The sequence below is a fragment of the Thermobia domestica genome, chromosome 4 (assembly GCF_964235325.1).
Source record: "Thermobia domestica chromosome 4, izTheDome1.hap1.1, whole genome shotgun sequence".
Classification (NCBI taxonomy): domain Eukaryota; kingdom Metazoa; phylum Arthropoda; class Insecta; order Zygentoma; family Lepismatidae; genus Thermobia; species Thermobia domestica.
In genome coordinates, this window is record NC_137457.1 from 314,206,597 (window position 1) to 314,231,733 (window position 25,137).

At 37.5% G+C, this 25,137-nt stretch overlaps 1 protein-coding gene across 2 annotated transcripts; it reads right to left on the reverse strand.

Annotated features, from left to right (window-relative positions):
• Positions 1–5,790: 5,790 nt before the first annotated feature.
• Positions 5,791–25,009, reverse strand: mRpL27 (mitochondrial ribosomal protein L27). 2 transcript variants are annotated; one of them, XM_081756534.1, is made up of 3 exons: positions 24,913–25,009; positions 22,012–22,169; positions 5,791–6,128 (listed from the first exon to the last, which is right to left on the reverse strand). In XM_081756534.1, the coding sequence occupies exons 1-3, from the start codon at positions 24,992–24,994 to the stop codon at positions 5,925–5,927; spliced, it is 444 nt and encodes a 147-aa protein (XP_081612660.1). In that variant the 5' UTR covers positions 24,995–25,009; the 3' UTR covers positions 5,791–5,924. The 2 variants fall into 2 exon arrangements, with proteins under 2 accessions (XP_081612660.1, XP_081612661.1); XM_081756535.1 differs by lacking the exon at positions 24,913–25,009 and adding an exon at positions 24,586–24,742.
• Between the last annotated feature and the right edge of the window lie 128 nt (positions 25,010–25,137).

The following is a 25,137-nucleotide window of genomic DNA, read 5'->3' on the forward strand; positions in this document are numbered from 1 at the left end:
CCTAAAATTGTTACTAGGTGATTTAAATTGTTTCAATTTTCGTGTGTTGGGTCCTCCATTATAGTTTTGTACTCAGCCTCTGAATTTGTACTTTTTTTTTTTTTTTTTTTTTTACCAACTAGTTACGTATTTAAGAAGTACATATAAGAAACACTACTATTGGCTAGAATAACCAGACGTCCCGATGTTAAGGGACTGTCCGTTTTTTTCAGAAAGTCGCCTGGTGCTCCGACAAAAATGCAAATGAGACTCAAAATAGTATTTTTTTTTTCTGTCCAGTTTTTGGCTCGTCGTATTTGCGTAGTACACTGGTGATTTCTGGTATGGAATTCTATACTTTTATTTTTTTTCTTTTTTGAATGAAAAACCAACATCTCTACAAAACAAACTCAGTCACTGAAAAATTGATGTTCAAGAGACAGTTGACAGAAAAATGAAATCTTTCAGTTTAACGTCCCGCAATTATTTCCTTTAGGCTAAGGGATATAATGATAAAAACAAGTGAATGATTATGGAAGAATTGGTGGAAGAAAACGGGAGTATGTACGAACACGATGTTCTCCACCACAAACTGGGGATCGACCCAGGGACCGCAAGCTCCAGAGGTAAGCGCTTCTACCACTGAGCCCCATAAGAGACAATTGAAGCGCTTGTAGGATAAAAGTGTTATGTTACAATTTTTGAAACGTTGCATTCTGGCGGTTCATGCACGTGTTATCTGTTAATCATGCCACGTAGCACCTTATTTAGTGAGTTCTCGTCTGGGTGCAGGTATTTAGAAAGAATGAAGGCGGTATGTTAAGGGACAAAGCTGTGAAAGTCAATTTTCCCGTCATATTCAATTTGTTACCTAACACCTTTAACCTCCAAGCGCTTTAATTGATGCATCGCTTTTCCCTCAGTGGCACTCCGATCTGATCGCAAGTTTCATTTTGAAGTTCAAATCAAGAAACAGAAAATTTCGTCTGTCTTTTGTTTGTTATACTGTTGTTCTAAACCGTGTGTTTAGTATCTGAAATGAAAAAAAAAAAAAATGAATTTCGTGTACTGTTTCAGCACTACTTCATTCTGAGGGGAATCTACGACAAAAACAAAAGTAATATGGAGAGTCAGCATGTCTCATAGGACGCTGAAAAGTACAGAGTGGTTCTTTTAAAACTCACGGATTTCATTTGGGTCTAGAATTTCTAACTGAAGTCCGATTTTCATGCGGTTTGTGGCAAATGATCAAGGAAGGATGGACTATGTGTACTGGTTTAAATTCATCCGGAGTAATATTGATCACGCCTCAAGAAAAATAGCAAATTTTCGCCAGTGTACTTTACAATTGGAATGAGGTTTTGGATTTTTTAAGCGAAATTGCAAACCACAAATTAAAAATATGTAAGTTTTACGTCCCACGTTTATGCCGGTTAGGCTAAAGGAGACGGGAGTGATGACAGATGAGTGAAATGGTGGAATGAAGAAAGTGGGAGGAAACGGGAGAACCCCGAGAAAACCCACGAGCACGGTGTTTGTCCACCACAAAGTCCACGCGGCGCGAGCTGGGATCGAACCAGGGAAGCACCGGAGGTGAACGCTCTACCACTGAGCCACCGCGCCCCCAGACTACAAATTACGTGTTAGTAGTAACACCCATAAATCACATGTGGATCGCTATAGCTGGTTTCTTGCCACAAACGATGGAGAGATTTCTTGGGCGATCTAAGGAGTCGATAACTGACATCTTTCACAACACTTGTCTTCGGAGTGGGATGCTTCCCTGTCTCACTCAGAAGCGATCCTGTTTCTTCCAATTTATTCACTAGCGATCATATTGTGTTCCTGTCTGGGGCAGAACGTGAAGCAAATTTGTTTCTGAATGCCCTTTGCATAGCAACAACAAATTCCGCTCTCCAAACTTGTAACGACAAACTCGTGTTGTTCCAAAGAATACACTATTCTTACTGTGCCCTGATCATACTCACACAGTAGCACAGAACAGTAAAGCACAATTCCCAATACAGCGGCCCAGTTTCCTGCTTCTTCTTCACCTTGATGAGGTTGCCATCTAACGAAAAAAAAAAAAAAAAAAAAAACTCAAATCTCAACAGCGCACCATACCTCATTCCAATTGTGCACTGGCGAAAATTTGCTGTTTTTCTTGAGGCGTGATCAATATTAACTCGGATGAATTTAAACCAGTAAACACAGTCCCATAAATGTCTCATCCTTCCTTGATCAATTGCCATAAACCGCATGAAAATCGGACTTCAGTTAGAAATTTCAGACCCAAATGAAATCTGTGTTTTAAAAGAATCACCCTGTAATTCACACAATTTCATCAATGTACAGGTTCGAACGATCCTGAATGTTCGGGACATCTGAAGGTCACAGCTGAGGAAATAGTGAATAAAATTTATGATATTGTGTTGAAAGATCGTCGAGTGAAGATAGCTAAAATGGCAAAATCCGAAAGCTTTGAGTTTTACGTCGTACGCATATGCCGCCTAGGCTAAAAGAGACGGTGATTATGAGAAATGAATGGAATGAGAAAGTGGGAGGAAACAGAACCCCGAGAAAACCCACGCACACGGTATTTGCCCACCACAAAGTTCACTTGGCACGAGCTGGGATAGAACGACGGACCCCATGCACCAGAGGTGCGTGCTCTATCACTGAGCCACTGCGGTCCGGGAAAATCCGAGTTGAACGTGTTTCAAATATTCTTCAGAAATATTTAAATATGAGGAAGCTGTTAGCAATATGCTTACTGCGATTGCTTTCTTTTCACTAGAAGCAAAACTGCCTGAATATTTCGAGACGGAGACTGTATATGTGGAAGCGCTATCCAAGTGATATTTTGTAGCGTTACGTCACTGCTGATGAAATTTGGGATACATTACAACCAACCAGAAAGAAAACAACAATCAAAGCAGTGGATATCAGCAGAAGAATGACTTCAGAAAAAGGAAACAACTTCAGTCGGCTGATACTATTTTTTTCATTTTAACTATTTTTTTTTTTTAACTTTCTATTTTGGGGTGTCGTTTCCATGTATTACGTGAAAAAGGGTAAAATTATTAAGCAAGTCAATACTGTCAAATTACGCTTCCTTATTAGATTATTTTCACAAGGAACTGATAAAAAAAATCGGCTCTATTTACCGGAGAAAATATAAATCTTTCAGCAGGGCAATGCCCCGGCCTGCACCTTTGCAACTATCATGGTCAAAACTATCGAATTACACTACGAACTGCAACCTGATACACTATATTATCCAGAATTTGCCTCCGACTTTTTGTCTTCAAAGACCTGGCTAGCTCAATTGACTATTTACGTCTGAAGAGGAAATCGCATTTTCAGGATTTCCTATAGGACACAAACGCTTATTTTGAAACACTTTCATAAACTTATTTTTTATTTTTTGGAAGGCATAAAAATGTTGAACAAAGTGCATGAAGCTAAAAGCAAAATATGTCGAAAAATAAATTGATTTTCAGTTTAAAACCCACGTCTTTCATTTCAAAGTCACGGACTTATCAAACATCCCTCACATAACGTTGCTTATGATATAATGCTTGACATTTCGTGTTATTAATCTATACCCTCCAGGAGCCCCTTTTTATACCATCCAGGGGCGCCAATTTCGGGGGTGCTCCGATCCTCTATCACCCCTCACAAAAGAGAAAATTAAAGGAAAAAAAGAAGCAAAATCGCATCTCAAGCTAGAAGCAAGGAATAAACTGAATCACGAAACTGTGGCTAACATTTTCAGAAAATGATCTGACTATTCAATGAGGCACTTTCTTCATGAAACGAGAATTAGAAATTCCACTAAGATATTAATTTCTGAACTAACAAGTATCTCAATCTTTCATTGTATACACAACCATTATACAACAATGTGCACTTAAATTTTGTCCTATTCAACACATTTCATTCGATATCTTTCCTTTTAAAATTTGTAAATTCACAAGTTTTTGTTCAGAAGGACGTAATGAGAACTAAGATAGGGTTAGAAATTAAAACAGGTGTCTACTAAAATTCCAAAATGAAATTTCGTGACTTTTTCGTAACCTCTCCTTTACCAAATCATAAAATTTCGTAACATTCGAAAACTAATAACAGTACTTATATTGTTCAGCACTTTATTTTATCTCTATTTGCAAAGGGTGTCCTCTGGAGTAATAAAAACTTGGTGTCTCCTCACATCACTTTCAGTATATACATTGTATATAGTCTCTTTTGTTTGGTAACTAACCAACAGCGAACACTCACAAATCCAATAATCTTAAAATTACATATCTAAATACACATAAATTACCAAATCCTTAGCAATCCTTTAAAAGGTCACACTGATTGTAAACAGTTGTGCTGATGGATTCCATCGATCTCTTAAGTTGGCTAATATCTTTTTATCCGTTCTTTAGATTTTTTGATATTGTGAAGTGCATCAAATTCCTCTTCGGTCTGTTGTAACAATTTCCTTTTTTGCCTCTTCAACTCTTTGAGATATTCTGCTTCCATCTTGACTTTTTTTCGTGTTCCTCTTTGTGTTTTTCATGTATGCAATTGAAACGTGCTTTCTTTGCGATTTAGTAGCGTCTGAAGCCGACCATAGACATTTTTGGCGGTGAATTTTGACGTTTTATAGAACAAAATTTTCCAGTTTTTACTTATACTTGTACAGATAAAAAAAAAAAAAATCGTGACCCGAAAGCTAAATTTCGTTACTTTATCTTGACTTTCATGACCGTTTCTTGATTTCGTGACCGATAGACACCCTGTAAAATATCTCTGATTACACCGCCACAGTCTTCACTCAAAAAATATTTTCCACTGCGAAAAAAAAAAAAAATATCCAATTTTATTTTAAAATACTTAAAACGGCATTTTCGACACGGTCAATTTCCAAATATTCCGTGGAGAAGTTTTTGCTAAGCCTGGAATATGCCAAACTTCAGAATTCCCGGTTTTGGACTGTCAAATAGAGCACCTACGTCAAATACAAAAGCAGGAGAATAGAAAGTAGAACAGATGACTAATTTTCGATACCTGGACAGTATTATTAGTAATAATATGAAGTGTGAACGCGAAATAAAACCAAGATAAGAATGGCGAAAGACGCCTTTAGCAGGAAGAAAATACTATTTTGTGGGAACTTGAATGAAAAGTTAAGAAAAAGACTTATAAAATTCTTCATGTGGAGTATTGTATGGTATGGGTAAGAAACATAGACATTACGCCAAGGATGATAAAAAAAGATGGGAAAAGGATTTCGAAATGTGAGTGTGAAGAACAATGGAGAAAATAAGTGGGCCTAGCGGAAAACGAATAAGAGGTGTTAGAAATGGTGGGGTAGAAAAGACCAATTTTAGATATTATTAAGAAGAGGAAGACAAACTGATTGGGACATTGGCTAAGAAGGAACTGTATCACAAGGGACGTGCTACAGGGTATGGTGGCAGGAAAGAGAAGGAGGGACGAAGAAAATTACAATTAATGGACGATATCACAATAGAAAAATCGTACGTGGACACGAAGAGGTTAACGGAAGACTATGGAGCATGGAAGCTTCTCAGTTGCGGCAAGTGACCTGTTAATAATGGCAGAATACCTATGATAATGATGATGATGAATGTTTTTCAAAACTTGGAGCTCCCGATACCGTCCTTAACTCCCTTTATCAGAATCACAACAAACGTATTCATTTCCTTAACACTAATGCTATACACTACAGTACATTCGTTTTCTTTTGATTATGCATATTTAAAAATAAAGGAAATAAAAATAATTACACGACAAAACTTGCTTTGTGCTATTTATTTACAGAAGTAAATAATGTAAATAGTTTTTTTATGTACAAAATATATAAAATTAACACACTATTATTCAAGATGAACTATCACATGGAAGAAATCATGAGGTACGATAATACTATCTTATATTCTGTCAATCAACTTGAATCGACCCTCCTGTGGCTCTGTTATAACATTAAAATATTTCTTGTACACCGTCCTCCCTTCTCTTCCGGCGTAGTTTTGCTTGACCCACGAGTGTTCCCAGTTGAAGTCAACTTTCTCACACGAGACTATAACTTTACCATCCTCCATGGCGAACAGAGTGCCGTTTCGTCCGATACCAACCTGAAACACAAAAGAGAAAATGACAGAATTAAAAACTGGAGTCAAAGAGAGAGAGAGAAAGAAGAAGAAGAGAAGAAAAGACACTATACACAGAATAAAGCTATGACTATAAAACATGACAAAAACATATTTTAATGTTTGTTTTGAGATCAGGATTCCAATGAGGACAAAATTAATTTCATGACTTCTCCAGGTTATGAATTACTAGGGCGAAAGACTTTTAAAATACAGTGTCCATAAAAATACTACCATACTTTTAAGTGGTATTAAGTCGCTTAGAATAACCGTATTTAAATGAAATTGATTACATTTGAAAAGAAAAACTCAAATATTTTTGTGCATGTCAACAATGGACAGCACTACCAATAATTAACGAGATCAAACACAGAAAAAGTAAATTCACTCATGTTTACTTTATGATTAGTCAATATAGGTTCATTGTTGGATATTTCATAGGCAGTTGCTCAGTGGCGGCGATTGGCCGTTAAAAGTGGGGGGCAGGCATGATTTGAATATTTGTATATCAGTGTTAGTTTACCTGGTTGATGCTAACACTTTGTTTGTCGAAAGGTTGTATAACTAATAGGATACTATATTTTTCAGTTAAAATACTATATATTCTATTTCATATTTTATTAAGGAAATTGACAAGAGCAAGGGAAGTAGGTACTAGTTCTTTGTATTCTTAAACAACGAAAGTGTAAGAAGAGATTTGATTTCTTGCTCATGAACATCTTAAAATGCTGTCTGGAAAATTGTGTGATCAGATTATTTAATAATAAACTTGCAAAACAAATAAATAGAAAGGAAAATACAGGGTTAACCTAAAAGAAATGGACAAGTTATGCTATGTATAATTTTTTTTGAGCAAAAAGATTTTACCGGTGGTACATGCATACATACTTGAAGTTTTGCGGCTGACAGTTTTTCTTTTGTTTCAATGACGGGTGTGTGACGTAAGCGGCCCTGCCCTCGAACTTGACATTGACGTGGCTTGGAGGAATATGGCGAGTCAAGTTGAGAAGGCTGTGTTCCGGAATATGCCAAGACAAATTCAGTTACTGTAGTGCAACGTCATTTTAGGACAAAGTATGGGAAAGACCAACCCACACGACAGTCCATTTATGACTGGGTGCATAAATTTGAAGAAACAGGTTGTCTGTATAAGAAGAAATCCACGGGAAGACCTCCAGTGTCAAATAAAATAGTTGAGCGCGTTCGTGCGAGCTACGCTCGTAGCCCGAAGAAATCAACGACATGTGCAGAAAAAGAACTTGATATCCCTCAAAAGACTGTCTGGAACATTCTATGCGAACGTCTCAAGTTCTATCCATATCGACTGCAATTACTGCAAAGTCTCAATGAAAGTGACAAACAGCAACGTTCAGTTTTGCGTGTTCATACAAAATCTTTGTGAAGAAAAAGATGACCTCATTCAGCTGCTTACATTTGAGGACGAATCAACCTTTCACATTAGTGATATCGTAAACAGAGCAGATTAGGGACTCAGAAAGGTTAACGTGTTTTGTGCTGTATCGCCCAAAAAGGTGTATGGACCGTTCTTTTTCAAGAAGAAACTGTTACTGGAAGAACGTACCTTGACATGTTGCAACTTTGGTTGATGCCACAACTTGAAGAAGATAGTGACAATTTCATATTTGTGCAGGATGGAATCCACCTCACTGGCATTCCGATGTAAGGGGCTATCTTGACGAAGTTCTTCGTAGGAGGTGGATTGGCCGTTCAACTGATGAGAACATGGCTATGACTCAATGGCCACCATGAAGTCCAGACCTCACACCGTGTGATTACTTTCTGTGGGGTTTCAGAAAAGATAATGTGTATGTTCCCTCCCCTCCCTCAGTCTGTCGGAACTGAAAGAACGAATCAGAGATGCCGTTGCATTGGTGGACAGTCAGAGTTTGATGCCTGTTTGGGGAGAATTGGACTACAGACTAGATGTTTCCCGTGTAACCAAAGGATCACACATAGAACATCTGTAGTTGTATCACAACCACTTCCAGATGTACCCTAACAACTCATGTAAGTTAACGTTACCATGTAATTAAAACTCTTCATTTGGAGGACCACTAAAGTTGTCTATTTCTTTTAGGCTAACCCAGTATTACTCAGTAATGAATAATGAGGCTTGTTTTGCAAGTTACATAGAAACTTTAATGAATTAGGGATTAATGAACAACTTATATTTTTCATTCCACACAAGGTATTAAATGTATGTTATTACTCTAGAAAGATTTAGCTTCCCGAAACATTTTCGTTGCCATTAGGTGCAGTTTTCACTTTCTTGGAATACATCTAAACTCAACAATACTTAGAATCAATTCACACTCCAGTTATACAAAATAATCCTGAAACCTAGAATTATGTTGAATTCAGTAAATTTAATTGTATATATCCTCGTACACCCCTAAACACACACTTCATTCGTATATTACACTGTAAAACAATAAAAAAAGGTAGTAATTCTTTCTTATTGCTCTGTTTTTAATTAATATTTCTTGCTGTTAGAAAAAAGAAAATACATTTTAGTCAATTTTTATGCAATTAAAGAATAACTTGTGAAAGGTTTTTTTTTTTTTTTAGTGTTATCTATTAGTTTCAAAGCGTCTGACTAACAATGTAAGAAATGAAGTACGCTGGAATCATTGTGCTCGAATACGTTAAATTTTGGACAATTTTCAGTGGCAATTAAAACGCAATTCCTGTAGCTTTCTTAATACAACAGGAAGAGAACTAACCAATACGTACTCACGCAACGGCAAATATATGGCATCATTCTTTTCTATGAACCAGTAATATATTTGGTCTAGGAATTAATTCGTGCGGTTGGTACGCACACATTGAAGCTGTAGTACAAACACAAAATACATAAATACCTTAAGAAAAATATTGTCCATCGCTAGCCACCACTTTCGCCCATCTGTCAGGCAATGTACGGATTCCGTGGCGAAAGAAGTCCTCATCCTTGGAAGCGATCCAGTCAGAGACCCATGTTTCGATATCTTCTGAAGAAGTAAACCGCTGTCCAATCAAATCGTTGTTCATGCAATCGAACAAGTAGTAGTCCGAAGGAGCAACGTCTGGTGAATACGGCGGGTGGGGTAAAACTTCCCATCCGACATTTTCTAAATAGGTTTTGACCGGTTTTGCGACATGTGGGCGAGCGTTATCATGTTGAACAATAAGTTTATCATGTCTGTGCTCCCATTCTGGTCGTGTTCTGGCCAGAGCTTGCTTCAAACGCATTAATTGTCGTCGATAACGTTCTCCATTCATAGTTTCACCCGGTTGCAGCAGCTCATAGTACACCACACCTTTCATATCCCACCATATGCATAGCATAACCTTTGCACAGTGAATATCTCGTTTTGGTTGTGATGGACCTGGTTTCACCCAGGCCTTTTTTCGTTTAGGGTTCTCGTAATGGATCCACTTCTCATCACCCGTAATAATTCGATGCAGAAACCCCTTTCTGCTCTGTCGTTGAAGCAGCAATTCGCAAATGGTTTTTCGTCTTTCAACGTCTCTGTCTTTCAATTCATGTGGAACCCAATGTGACATCTTTTGAATCATTCCCATGGCTTTCAAGCGTTTGGAGACTGTTGTTTGATCAACGCCTAATGCTGCCGCAAGTTGTTTCTGCGTTTGACACGAATCCTGCTCGAGCAATGCTGTCAATTCTTCGTCTTGAAATTTTTTTGGCTGTCCAGCTCGCTCTTGGTCTGCCAAGCCGAAATCACCACTTCTAAACCGTGCAAACCACTTCTGACACGTTCGCTCAGCTAGAGCATGGTCACCATACACTTCCACCAAAATACGATGACTTTCAGTCGCACTTTTCTGCATGTTAAAGTAATGCAGCAGGACACCCCGCAAAAACACTTTATCAGGCACAAATTGCGCCATGTTCACTTAACTACAAACTAGTGTTGTTGACGCTTTAATCCACTGCCCTATACTACGAACGATACGCGATGATAGGGGTTTGCAACACATGTGTGGATACACGGAACTGTGGGACGCTCCGTTCGTTGCGCCATCTCTTGTCCACCCGCACGAATTAATTCCTAGACCAAATATATGCAATAACTTTACATTTCCAAATGAAACTATATACATCAATGGGTCACTTCAAAAAAGTGGGGGGGGGGCAACTGCCCCCTTTGCCCCCCCCCTAATCGCCGCCCATGCAGTTGCTGTTTCTGTTGGAGGTCATTTGGGAAACTTTTATGTTTTTGTACTGTTATGCTGTAATGTGCTAACATAAATTTATTTCCTTTCGTTGTGTTGTGTTGTTACTAAAGAATAAGTTTTAAGGACTTTTGGCGACCCTACAAGGAAATGATGATATCGTCTTCTACAAGTGGCCGCCTGACTCGACAGTCAGTGACTTCTTTTTATGAGGTTGTGTAAAGGAATGTGTCTATGTGTTCCTATTGCCTCAAAACCTACAAGAAGTGCAAGTTTGTGTCAGTGCTGTCATCCAGTCCATTTTATCAGATATGTTGGAGCGTGTGTGGCGTGAATGAGAATATCGTCTTGATGTCTACATCGATGGAGCCCACATTCAATGTCTATCAGATATAGTAAAAAATATTTGAGCTTTTATTTCAAATGTGACCACTTTCATTTAAATACGAATATTCAAAGCGACGTAATACCACTAGTATGGGTATGATAGTATTTTTATGGACACTCTGTGTGTATGGACTTACGTCCTAAAGGCGGCGAAATATGATCCAAAATCTATGCAACTTCACCCTACTAAATCACCTGACTTTTAGATATCTTGAGACCATTCTTAGTGGTGCCAGATTCTCTGAGGCAAAAAGATCCAACGAATCTCAAATATCCCTCATACTCGAAAGATATCCCTACGCTCAGTGTAAAAAAAAAGTTATGAATTCAGGGAGGTGGTACTGGATAAATTCTCCGTGGATTATATCTCCCATTGTAATCAGTGAAGATTACAAGTATTATAAAATATCATGAAGTAGAAATACTATAATCACAAAAAATCAATTGTAAATGCTAATATTGGTGCCTCTAATTTGTCATGATTCTGTTTTATATATACGCACAGTTCACAGGATGTCCGAAAAAGATTGTACCCTTTTGTTTTTCTGTTTATTATTATTATTTAGGTACCTAATGTGCGGAGAGAAGTGTCAGTGACAAGGATTGCTATTAAATATTCCAAGTTTTGATTAAATATCCGCCAATCCCAAGACTTTTTTTTTTTTTTAAGAAGACGCCCGCACGACAGCACAAGGCATTTTATGCTGTGGAATAAGCAAAGACAACGCCCGTTACCACAGTTCAACGCAAGGTTCGGAAACAGTTTAGGTCGATCTATCTGAGAACTCCACTAGGCGTTGGCACATACAACTCATGGAAACAGGTTGCCTATGCAAAGGCAAATGCACCGGCTGTCCTTCGCATTCTGAGACAGTGGATAGATTTCGGTAATCCTTCCAACGCAGCCCCCCACAATGTCAGTTCGGAAAGTGGATCGTGAGTTAGCTTTGCTCGCAAGTCTGGGATGTTCTTCGTAAGCATTCGAAATTCAAGACTTACATACTGCAACTTGTGCACATTCACTGAAGATGAAAAAAAAAAAAAAAAAGAAGAAAAAAAAAGAAACTTTGCATTGTCTTCAGTGCAGACATGTTGGGATTCCTGGAAAATCATGATTTTTGGGACAGGGTAGTCTTCAGTGATGAGGCAACCTTCCATATCTACGGCACATCAACCGGCATAATGTTCTACCTGGGGTTCAGAACTACCTCGGTAAATCATTGTGCACGTCAGAGATTCTCCAAAATTGAACGTCTTCGCTACCATGGCTAGAACAAAGCTTTATGGGCCAGATTTCTTAGCAGAAAGAACCGTTGGTTCGAACACGGGAGAAAATGGACTATCGACTAAATATCTGCCATGTCACGAAGGAAGAAGCCCATACTAAATCTTTGTAAAGTAGGTACAAAAACACTGACTTATTTCCTTGCATTTTTTACAGAAAGTATTTTAATGTCACATCACGAGGCACGACAATGCTTTTTGAAAAGAGTACATTCTTTTTCGGACACCCGATATAATATTTGATTTTGCAAAATATACACTAGTATTACATGACTGCTAGTTTTGAGAAATAGGCCTCAGAATATTACTGGAGAAGAAGAGAAAAGAGACACGGACGGTCACAGGGTGAGGTGTCGATTTTATTTTTTAAAGTGGTTTATGCTATTACAATTTACAAACTGTTAGACCTCACGTTGTATAGTTATTTCTTGCAGAAGTAGGAATCAGCATGTGACTCTTTTGTGCATGAAGAATTCGCACATTTGAATCTCACAAACGAGAAAATGTGGAAGAACTTTTCTCTGAAGACTTTCCGCATCAGCTCCCCCCCCCCCAAAAAAAAAGAACTTCAACAACATGTAGAGTTATTCTTTGATTTAGGGGAGAAAATGGTTTCAAAGTTCACACTTTACAAAAATGGAGAAATACAGCTTGAGGATTCCATTGTAAACTAAAAAGTGATTTCCAGTGGATTTCTTTACCCCTTTGACCAAGTATCTCAGAACAAGTACTCCTTTAACCACAACTTTGCAATATTGGATCAAAATATGGCATCAACTTTACCATGGTATCTTGGGACCAATTCTGAAAACACACTGTCTCAATCCAAAAATTATTAGCAGGACGATTTTGGCCAATTCTCGGACCTAGATTTTTTGTTCTTGCTCAAAGTTCTATATAAGTACAGGGTGATTTTTTTTTTTTTTTAACTCACGGATTTCATTTGGGTCTAGAATTTCTAACTGAAATCCGATTTTCATGCGGTTTGTGGGAAATGATCAAGGAAGGATGGAAGATTTATGGGACTATGTGTACTGGTTTAAATCCATCCAGGGTAATATCGACCACGCCTCAAGAAAAACAGCAAATTTTCGCCAGTGTATCTTACAATTGGAATGAGGTTCTCCATTTTTTTTACGCGAAATTGCAGAATATAAATTAAGTGTTAATCAGAATACAAATTATGTGTTAGTAGTAACACCCATAAATTACATGTGGATAGTTATAGCCGGTTTCTTGCCATAAACGACGGAGATATATCTTGGGCGACCTACGGAGTCGATAATTGACATCTTCCACAACAGCTGCCTGTGGGGTCCGATGCTTCCCTGTCTCACTCAGAAGCGATCCTGTTTCTTCCAATTTATTTACTAGCGACCACATTATGTTCCTGTCTGAGGCAGAACGTGAAGCAAATTTGTTTCTGAATGCCCTTTGCATAGCAACAACAAATTCCGTTCTCCAAAACTTTTAACGACAAACTCGTGTTGTTCCAAAGAATACACTATTCTCACTGTGTAGCACAGAACCGTACGGCACAATTCCCAACACAGCGGCCCAGTTTTCTGCTTCTTCTTGACCTTGCTGAGGTTGCCATCTAACGAAAAATCTCAAATCTACACACCGCACTATACCTCGTTCCAATTGTAAGGTACACTGGCGAAAATTTGCTGTTTTTCTTGAGGCGTGATCGATATTAACCCGGATGAATTTAAACCGGTGAACATAATTCCATAAATCTCCTATCCTCCCTTGATCATTTGCCACAAGCCGCATGAAAATCGGACTTCAGTTAGGAATTCTAGACCGAAATGAAATCCGTGAGTTTTAAAAGAATGACCCTGTATAACGAAAAGAACACCATAACCAGAGTGAAAGAGAGTTAGACTCGAAGTATGAGGAGTTCCCTACTTCAGATGTATCCACGCACTTAAAAGAAACACAGGTACTTCATTCTTGTTACCCGAAAGAAAGAAAGAAAAAAAAAACCTGGGTAAGGAAATTTAGATCATAGGTGGGGATACCATCATTGGCAATTGTAGTAAATACTAAAAACGAAATACAAGTTAAAATAACCAATTTTTATTGTTTTTTATCATGACATCACACTACAAATTTCATATAAATCCCCTGTTCGAAAAAAAATTAAACATAATGTGATTTAAGAAATTTCTGAAATTTTACAGAAAAGAAGGACTTTTACACCATTTCTGCAAAAATGGCACTAAGCCAGATTATTACATATTTCAAATCTATTTATTATACAAGACCTTACAATAGCAATAGCACAATTGTTATGGAGTGTTGCAAACTAAGAAAGCTACAGTATCACAAACTATGAAAAACAACTAAATTTTGGAGGCTTCGGTAACAATAATACTGCAACTGTCCAACTGAAACGGACGGAACATCTCATATTCAAAGTACCTTTGTGTCAAATGCTACGGTCATTGTGTCACAGGGAAATGAGAAAATTTGAAATAACGTAAAACATATGAATAAACTCAGAAAAAAAAAAAAAAACACATTTAATGATAGAAACACATATAAAGAGTATGTCATCAATGACTGCATTAATTGTAATACTACGACCCGCTCGGGAGAGTAATGCTCCCGGAAGTACGTTTTTTCGCGCGCTACTCTAGCCAGCTGCTTTACGCGCTATCCTAGACAGTTGCTTTAAGTTGGTCACAAAATTTATATCATGGAGTACAAGGGGAACAAAACGAACCCTGCGGGACTTCTAACCCGTTCCTACTACTACTTATCTGCACAAAAGTAAGTAAATCACTTTTTTGAGTATTATTTTCATATTCTTTTAAGTTAAAGTGTTATAAAAAGGTAAAAAATAATAATAATAAAAAAAAAAATCCTCGAGCCGGGTTTGAACTCAGGCCAAAAGAGATTTTTCTTACTAGCATATAGCGCTAGCCCACTCGGCCACGAAGACCGACAACAACAATCGTTTGATTTCTACTATTTGAATGCAACGTGGAAAGAAATGGATAACGCCAACCAATGAGAACTATGTTTTTCGTTCCTACTTCCGGGAGTATTACTCTCCTGATCTAGTCCTGTAATACCTGAGTCTGACTTTTCTTGAAGCCGGTATCAGAAAGATTTATCTTTCTCGGCGTACAGAAGAAACGTCAGTGATTTTTTCTACAGTCATCTATTTCAGTTCTGCTATGGTTACAGATTGACCCCTGAAAGAAATCGCTAACATTTAGTTCAGGGTGATCTCGGAAGCCACGAATGTCACCGATACGTGAAATAACCTGCCTTCCAGGAAATGGACATTTCACACTACTACAATGCTCTATCATTACTAAAACTAAATAGCAAAGCCTTCTCAATAGAGTTGCATTGGACCCGAACAAATGCCGTTGCTATGTTGCTTACACCTAGATTCAAAATTTCCTGGTTTAATTGCGCCACCCTGTATAACGTATTTCCAACAAGCAGTAACAAAAATAAAAGGGATTACTAATTTGATTTTCCTCAAAGGACTTTATTTCGAGAAAGTGATTACGTAAATATCACATCCAATTACGTAGATGGTTTTAAGTAGACATAAAGATCATAAGACCGTTTATATCAATTTGATATCCCAAACTGTTCTGGAGATACGAAAAAACTCGTAAAAATTGCTACATTGTTTAAAATGGCGTATTTGTGAGAACTTTTAGTTTAAAATGGTTGCTGTTTTCTTTTGCTCCTATAACCTTCCGACAATAGTTTTTGGCAGCTGTAATTACAACAATTACTTGGAATTACATTATTTTTGAGCCAAACTTTAGCAGTGTTTACTATATCTCCAGAAATTGTTTGAAAAATCAAATCGCTGTAAACAGCATTACGATTTTTACATCTATTGGAAACTATCTCTGTGATTGGATGAGATATTTATCTAAGCAGTTTTTCGACATGAAGGCTTTTGAAACGAAAAAAAAGTCGAGTTTTTAATTTGTTGTAACTTTGTTCCCATTCATTCGAAATCCCTCATATCATGACCATAGAATTAGGTACTAAAGTGCTTTAGATGTGTATTGGCCTGTCCGTCTCACATGCCTTATTACTACTGTAGATACATCCGAAATTTGGATGTTTGTGATATTGTACGCTTTTGATTGACATGCATTTGAAGAAAAAATGTTGATTTGACAGCACTATTTACCTACTGTTAGAGCCAGAGTCTCAGAATCTGTTATTTGTTATAAATTAAAGGGCAGAATATTTATGAAATTATGCATAAACAGTTGGGAAAAAAATCAGAACAGAAGATTTTAAAAGCTAATCGAATATAACAAGAGTTGAGTTGAATTTGAGTTTAACGTCCGTTTCAGCAGCGAAGCTATATGAGACGGGACCTACTGATTAATGTGGAATCCGAACCACGTGAGCTCCCACCGGGAATCGAACCTGGGCCTCCCACGCCAAATATAACAAGAAGTAGATAATTTGGTCTTGAAATGATTAGTGATGATAGTGTTTCATGTATTATAGATTCAAAGGGCAATATTGAATAAAAAGTGAAAAACGGTCTTTAGACCATATTTAGTATTTAACTATAAGCACTGTAAAAGTATAACACCTAGTGGTATTATAGAGTATGTCAAACAATGTCCCTTTGTCGATATTTGTACGTTACAAAATGTCAATGCTTTTTATCTATTAGTTAAAAAAGTTACAAGGGTATATGAGGATAAATGCTCCACACTGTATGTTGTATATACGAGGAAGGATCAGAAACTAAGGTTACAAGGCCGATGTTTCATTCACCCGCTACATACGGCGCTAGTTGTAGGTAAACACAAATTACGAAGAAGTCCGCTCAGTTATTCGATCTCCGTGAGCGAAACATGTAACTACGGCTAAATTTACCAGCAGCTGGTAAAGCAAACGGCCAGGACTTCTCATCGAGGCCGTCATCTTCCTTCATGACAACGCACATCCACATACAGCCCAGAAGAACACCACACTGTTAAAGTACTTTCGCTGGGAGATAATCGACCACCTTCCCTGCATCCAAGAACTTGATCCAAGCGAGTTTCACCTGTTCCCGCACTTGAAGGAGCACCTAGGAGGCCGTCGCTTCGCTTCAGACGAGGAAGTGAAATACTTTGTGACAACGTGTCTGAACACGCAATGACAGGATTTTTAGCAGGAGGGAATCTTCAATTTCATCCCCACGATGCGACAACTTCCTCAAACGTTATGCAAACTATGTCGAAAAATGACCTAATGTATGTACTATCTGTTGGCTGTATTGCTTGTATGAAATATATACACGTTTCACTGCATGCTTTGTAACCTTACTTTCTGATTACCCCTCGTATAACACAAAAATGCATAAAATATTTATAACCACTAAATTCAAACTATATTTTAGACAGCTCAGTGGTAGAGCGTTCACCTCCGGTGCTTGGGGTCCCTGGTTCGATCCCAGCTCGCGCCGTGTGGATTTTGTGGTGGACAAACACCGTGCTCGTGGGTTTTCTCGGGGTTCTCCCGTTTCCTCCCACTTTCTTCATTCCACCATTTCACTCCTCTCTCATTATCACCGTCTCCTTTAACCTAACCGGCATAATCGTGGGACGTAAAACTTGAAGATTTCATTTTTTCATATATTTTAGACATGTCAAAAGACTATATATATGTGTATTTGATTACTCAATTGTATCAAAGACTACCAACAAAGCTAGAACCTCGACATGATTGTTTTCTTTTTCATGAAAGAATCACTGAAAATAAACATCGTGATGACTGAGTTATTTCTAGTAATTTCACTCAAAAATACCAACAAAATCAGATCTTCATCACATAAATAATAATCAATACTTTTTTTAAAGATGAAAAGTTACATGTAGTTATTGCAGAGCCGGCCCTAGTAAACATCCACCCCCTAACCCCACCTTTCTTTAGAGAGAACAAATCTGAAAAGCTACAATTTTAAGCATGCTACCCAATCATGAACAACAAAGGGGAGGGAAACAGCACTCGCATTCAGAAAGGCCTAAACACTACAAATACAATCTCGTTGTATCTGATATTTTTTCTTTCTTTAAATAATAATCTATCATGTTAGTGAAAGATAAAGCAAACACACCTGCAGAGGAAAAATGGTAATCTTTTTTATAGAATTCAATATCGAGATTCAATCTCAATATATCAATTCGTAATTCCAGTGCAACTAGCTCTTTTATCTCTATTTCCTGATTTTCCTTCTACATCTGTTAAAAAATTAAAAACACTTGCTTCCACCTTCAATGATCAGGAACTTGTTTGTGACAAAGACAAGACTAGTTTTCATATCAAAACTGTGATGACTAACTAAACGAAACAGGTTTTTGCTACTCTTCGAGAATTGAGTTCTTTTATTTGTCAACAATCAAGCAATTCATGCTGGGATTTGTTTGACCATTTGCTTTACCACTGTTCATGCGACTTTAAACTAATGCGACCTCAACAGAAAAACAGTAATTTGTCATCGAAAATTGATTTATTGTTTTTCGAAATATTCTCCTTTATGATCAATACACTTTTGCATTCGTTCGAACCATTCGTCAAAGCATTTTTTCCACACTTCTTGAGACACGTCAACAAAATGGTTTTTGAAGGCATCAACGGCTTCTTCCGCCGACGAAAATCATTGTCCCCACGCAATTTACTCTTAACATTCGGGAACAAGAAGTCGTTATTGGGTGCCAAATCAGGATTGTACGGAGGATGACCCATCAATTCGATTTTTTGTGTTCAAATAGTCGGTTGTTCGACGAGATGTGTGAGAGCTCTCACTGTCTTGATGAAGAATGATCCGACGGCGCTTGTTTGTTTTCCGTATTTGACCAAAGACCTCCGGCAAACAAATTGTTATGTAACATTCAGAGTTGACCATTCTACGTTCGTCAAAAGGCACACTTACCACATGACCAGTTTTCCCGAAAAAACAGGCGACCATTTGTTTATATTGCTTCGAGTGCGAACAACTTTTGTTTGATTTGGTTCATCTTGAAACACCCATACAGTCGACTGCTGTTTACGTTCCGGCTCATATGTATATATCCATGATTCGTCATCTGTTACAAACTTACATATGTCTTTTGAAGCACCGCCAATTGTATTTATTGAGCATTTGTATGTACCAATCGACACGAGCTTCTTTTTTGAGTTTTTGTGAAATTATGTGCGATCCAACGAGAACAACCCTTTCTCACAGATGCTGGTGGAACTAATGCCTAGGGTTGTCTCAATTTCACAGTATATCACATAACGATCTTGCAGTATTAGATTTTGCACAGCATCAATGTTTTCTTGAATAACAACTGATTTTGGAAGACCTTCGCGAATTTCGTCAGTAAGCGAATGGCGACCACGAGTAAAATCGTTATACCAGCGTTTCACCGTGGTAAAGGATGCAGCTTCATCGCCAAATGTGAAAGAAAGTTGATCGATGCACTCTTGTCTTGATAATGCACGTCGAAAATCTTAATAAAACATCGCTCGAAAATTTTTACGAGTTAATTCCATTTTTATGTTGTCACGCAATCTTCAAGTCAACGTAAACAACACAAATAAAGCTATTAACAAAACATCTGAAGTATGTTAAGGTCAACAATGTCAAACGTTTCTATGCAAGAAAGAAAAAAAAAATACAGTGAGTGTTTCCAAGGCTCAAAATATAAATAGTGGCCCTCGTAGAAGGTCAGCTTAGTAAATTTAACTACCATGATCATGAAGTCTGATTCCTAAAAGAAATATTTATTTTAAATAATATAGTTATGACAGATGTTGCCACCCCTCGAAACTTGGCGCTCCATGCAAATGCATGTGTTGCACATACAGTAGAGCCAGCCCTGAGTTATTGTTGATAGTGGCTAAACTATGAGCACTTACAGAAATAAAACTTAAGATTTGTCACGATCCTGCATTATAACTAGGGATGGGCAAAATCGATTTTTATAAAAATCCGAAAACCGGTTTCTAGAAAAATCGAGATCCGAAAAACCGATATTTCGGTTTTCTCCAAAAACCGGTTCGGTTTTTCACCGAAACTGGTTTCGGTAAGAACTTTAGGAAAACACATAAAACTATTTCTATGGGAGCAGAATCGGTTTAGGAAGAACAACGGAACACTATTCTGGACAGAAATAGAACAAATTTTCTAGAACAAATAGCAGAAAACCGAAACCGGCGAAAAACCGAACCGGTTTTGGAGAAAACTGAAACCGGTTTCCGTGGGAAACCGAACCGGTTTTTGGAGAAAACCGAAAACCGGCTTTTGTGCCACCACTAATTTTAACAGAAAAGGATGATTTCTTCCCTGACATGATAAGCAATTTGTTCTCCAGTTTTGCAGTGGCAAGAAGGAGAAAGAATAGGGACTTTGCTTTGTTTGCCTAGGAATAATACCAGCTTCTGAGGAATAATAATAGTAAAGTTATTTCACTTCATATAGTTGAGTCAATGCCGAAATACCTCAAGTCTTATCAGGGGAAATCGAGCCTAAATCAAGAATATCGATGGTAATGCTGCTTAGCTATACATATATCCCTTTTAACCCTTTAACTACTTTAAGTGTGAACATTCTTATATATGTACGACTCCTTTAACGTGGGATATTCCTGACATCTGTACACAGTTTTTGGAATCTAAACAAAGTCTCCTGGTCACATATGACCCGATGGGAGAACAGCATGTATTTTTTTAGAATTTTCTAAAAACAAATTCCCAACGGTGTTTGAATTATTCGCATGGGACACATGTATCCCGTGTAGTCAGAGGGTCAAGTTTTAGTACCCATTTTTAGATATTGAAATGAAATGAAATGAAATCTTTGAGTTTTACGTCCCACGGTTATGCCGGTTAGGCTAAAGGAGACGGTGATGATGAGTAATGAATGAAATGGTGGAATGAAGAAAGTGGGAGGAAACGGGAGAACCCCGAGAAAACCCACGAGCACGGTGTTTGTCCACCACAAAATCCACACGGCGCGAGCTGGGATCGAACCAGGGACCCCAAGCACCGGAGGTGAACGCTCTACCACTGAGCCACCGCGCCCCCCGTTTTTAGATATTAACGTAGTGTCTTCATTATTCGATTAAAAAAAGTACTATCAAAGCTCTTTACTTCGTCTTTTTGTTTTTTTTCAAGCATGGAGGAATCGTAGAACACGTCACGTATGGCTTCACGCCTTTCTGCGTCGAAACATTGTGTGTGATGACATTATAACTTCAAAAAAAATTTTTTTTGTTATGGCTATTTTTATTATTGTTTGGCGGGCTTACTTTTGTACATAGAAGATTGAAATTTTGCACACACATTCAGTGCATCCCTTAGTATTTTTCAGATTTCTGCGTTAAAACAGGGGGTCCAGAGGGGCAAAAATGTAAAAGGAAATTTTTAATTAAAAAATCCCCTTTTTCGATATTTTCCCGCCTCAGATACATGATGGTGAAATGTGAATGGTACTGTTTGAAAGTTTGTTCTATTCTGAAGAGAATGATATACGAACCATGATCGTAGGATAAATAGGGATGTCTCAGGAAATGTTTGTATCACATCCAGATCTTTTTGAGTAATCTGGGGCATTGTGGGGCTCATTGGTAAATATTTATTTACCGTCCTTACTATTCAAGATAGAATCTTGAAATTTTGTACACACATTTAGTACGTCTCTTAATATTTTTCAATTGATTTTGAGATCTCAATTGATTTTGAGATTTGTTAACACAGAAAGTCCAGAGGGGCTCAAAATTTGCGCGCACACACACGAAAAAAAAAAAAAAAACTCCTGTTTTCTCTCAGAATTTTCCGCCTCAGGGACACGATAGGGAAATGTGAATGGTACCGTTTGTGAATGGTACCATATTCTGAAGAGAATGTGGTACGAATCATGATCCTAGGATAAACAGGGATGATGCTGTAGCCGCTTGGCTGAAAATCTATAATTTACTCAATATACATATATAAGTGATATAAAGAAAGAATATAAACTTACATTCAATCCAGGATGAAATGTTGGAACTCTATAGTGAAGAGCTAATATTGTTCCGGCAGTCACATGGGCGCCATCCACAACCCTGGGTCCTCGAGCAGACCCTTTCCCACGTCTTTTTCTCATTGCTCTCTGACTTCTACTAGCCCAGCGGACACCACCTTTAAAACAGAACAGAATACAGTATTAATAATAATAAGATTTGGACAAATCTTGGTATATGCCTATCTTTTAATAAGTGCTGAAATTTTCAACAGGAACTCTTATCTTCTTGGGGGGGGGGGGTCTTTTTAAAGCATATATCGGGAACTTACCTCTTTCATGGGTGGTAAGCTAGAAATTCGAAATGAAGTGCTATGTGAAGGCAGTGTACAAAGTGATCATAGAAGTCTTACAAAGCTATGCCACACACAAGACGTGTGTTTTCATACCATATAGTGTTTTTCCACTATCCTCGTTTATTCGTATACCCACCGCCGCAGGCGCACCTGCTCCGTGCGGACGCACCTCTTGTTAACGCTCGGGCTTCCCTTATGCACTCCTGTCCTGAATCAATTAGATACCATTCGTACTTTTAAGTGGCCATATAGCATAAGTTGTTTTATTTTTGAATTGATTCGTGTATTATACAGTGCAGTTTTATGGTATATGTGAATACGCTGTAGTTACACTCAGTCCTTCTCAAGTCAATCTGCATCCATTAATGCAATTCCTCCCTTTAGAAACACTTTCTACGGAAGTAAGGGTACACTTCTGCGAAGAATAATTCATATTTTATGAATATAAAAATTGTATTTAGTATGTACTTTCGAACTTTTGGTGTCTCACGAATATGTATTTGATAGACGAGAATCCGCCCCATATCCCCCTTATTTACATTAATACAGTGTTGTTATAATACTAGTTGGAAATGTGAGAAGGTAAGGATTAGTTCTTTTCGTTATTTCTGAATAGTACCTAGTTTGCAACTCTTAATAGTTGGAAGTTACTAATTTTGGCATTAGTACTGTATCGCCGGACCAATTTGATAATCGGAAAAAAGATAACCAAAATGTATTGTATTCGGTTATATTTGGTTAGATTAGATTAAGTTACGTCAACACAAACTTAAATATATTCTCCAATTGACTTGGTTAATTTCCTAAAATTGGTCCGTCGATACAGCATTTAACCACTAATTTTGTGCCGTAATATAATACAGATGAATATGTATCTGGTGAAGAGCAAAGAAAGTATGAAAATAAAAAAAAGAAATGTAATTAAGTTAAGAGTGAAGGATGGAAATAAAAGAGGAGTAATTCTAGCTAAGATATATTAAAGTAATAGCAAATACTACAGAAAACAAAATTTATAGGTAAAATACGATGTGAAACACTTTTCGTAAAAGAAGAGTGAATATAAGTAATTTCTGTCATTGCCTATAATATTGAAGAACATTTTGAATGGTGGTGAACGTATTCTAAGTGTAACTATTTACTGAAGCTGAAGGCGGAGGAATACAAGAATGCGAAGAAGGTGGAAATAAACTGCAGTTAATATTTGCAATGGAAGTTTGCGATCGATGTAATGCAAACATACAGTTTTATTACAAAGAATTGTGTGATAAAGAGCGCCATATTATAAAGTTCGTACAGCGTTATGGTATGATGAAACGAAAAATGAATAGTGCAAAGTGTGGAAAAGAAGTAAAAATTCAGAACAGACGAAACTCTTCGCAGCGGGCCATTTGTACCCGCGAAAGCAGTGAAGCTATTTTGAAGGTAAAAATCATTACGATTATTTAAGCGTATTTGAATGTAAAAATTACTGCGGATATTTTATGTAATCTTCCACTATCCTCGTTTATTTGTATGCCCCCGTTGCTGACGCGCCTGCTCCCTACGAACGGGAATGTTCTAGAACACAGGTCCCCCTATATAGATTAGTTCCTTTCTGTACCAAAGTTTAATGTTTAATTCACGCACTATTGCCGAGCGAGCGCTAGCGAATGAAGGCAGGTTAGATCCTCGCAGGGCACGTTGTTATCTGTCTTTCTTACAGCTAAATGGGAAGGGGGACTAGTGTTCTAGAACCCTGCCCTACGGACGCACCCCCTCGCTCCACTCGGAGCCCGTACTGAGTTCCTACCCTGGCTTGGTTAAATAACATTTGTGCTTTTTGGTGGCCACCTAGCACTAGTTGGTTCGTGGTTTATGCACTAGCTCCTCATGTAGAGCATGTTCTACAAAAAGAAACCGCAGAATGCAATAAAATGTGTGAAAATTTCGTAGAACCGTCTGCTCGAATATTGCAGTTATGTACCGTACTTAAATTTAACCTGCCTGCATTATTTTTCCTTTTGTAAGGCTGTAGTAATTTGAATGCAAGACAGCAGTATATTATTCCCAATCTGGCTTATTCTTTCATTAAAACCTAAATAGTAGATTTTCTTACTACCTATATATTTTGTTACTCTTTTACCTATTCTTGTTCTGTACTATACATTACCTCTAACAAGTATTTTTGTAACAGTATATATAATTATGACAGTCTTTATGAACTACTTGAAACGCAAATAATCTATACAATTAAATTTACCTAACAATAATTGGTTACATATATCTGTACTTTTCTTCAAATATGCAAACATGATTGAATAACAAAACCAATACACTATTCCAGACCACAGATCACATAATACACTAATTCCAGACAACCAGAGACGTCAAATTTCCATTCAACAACTATGTGAATCAGAATCAGGCATTAAGAGATATGCTTTAACCAGGGCAAGCAAGGTTAAATAGTGCCAAAGAAAGTAATATCATAAAATTACATATAGTAACATTTTGGTTCAACAAAACGTAAAATTTACGAGTTAATTGGCAATAGTCTTCATAGCAGTTATAAGAGATTATTTCATACCAGTGGTCGAAAATTTTGCGTACAGTAACGCATCGCATAAATAAATAAATAAACAAATGCAAAATGATGTTACTACTGACATACAACTATCACAACGCAAACAGTCTCATAAGGTGCCCTCTAAAGTTTGTGGAATTCATGTCACCACAATGCAATTAAATTTCAAGAAATTCCAACTAGAAATTGAACCCGGACCCTATGCACCAAAGGTTCGCGCGAGCAACT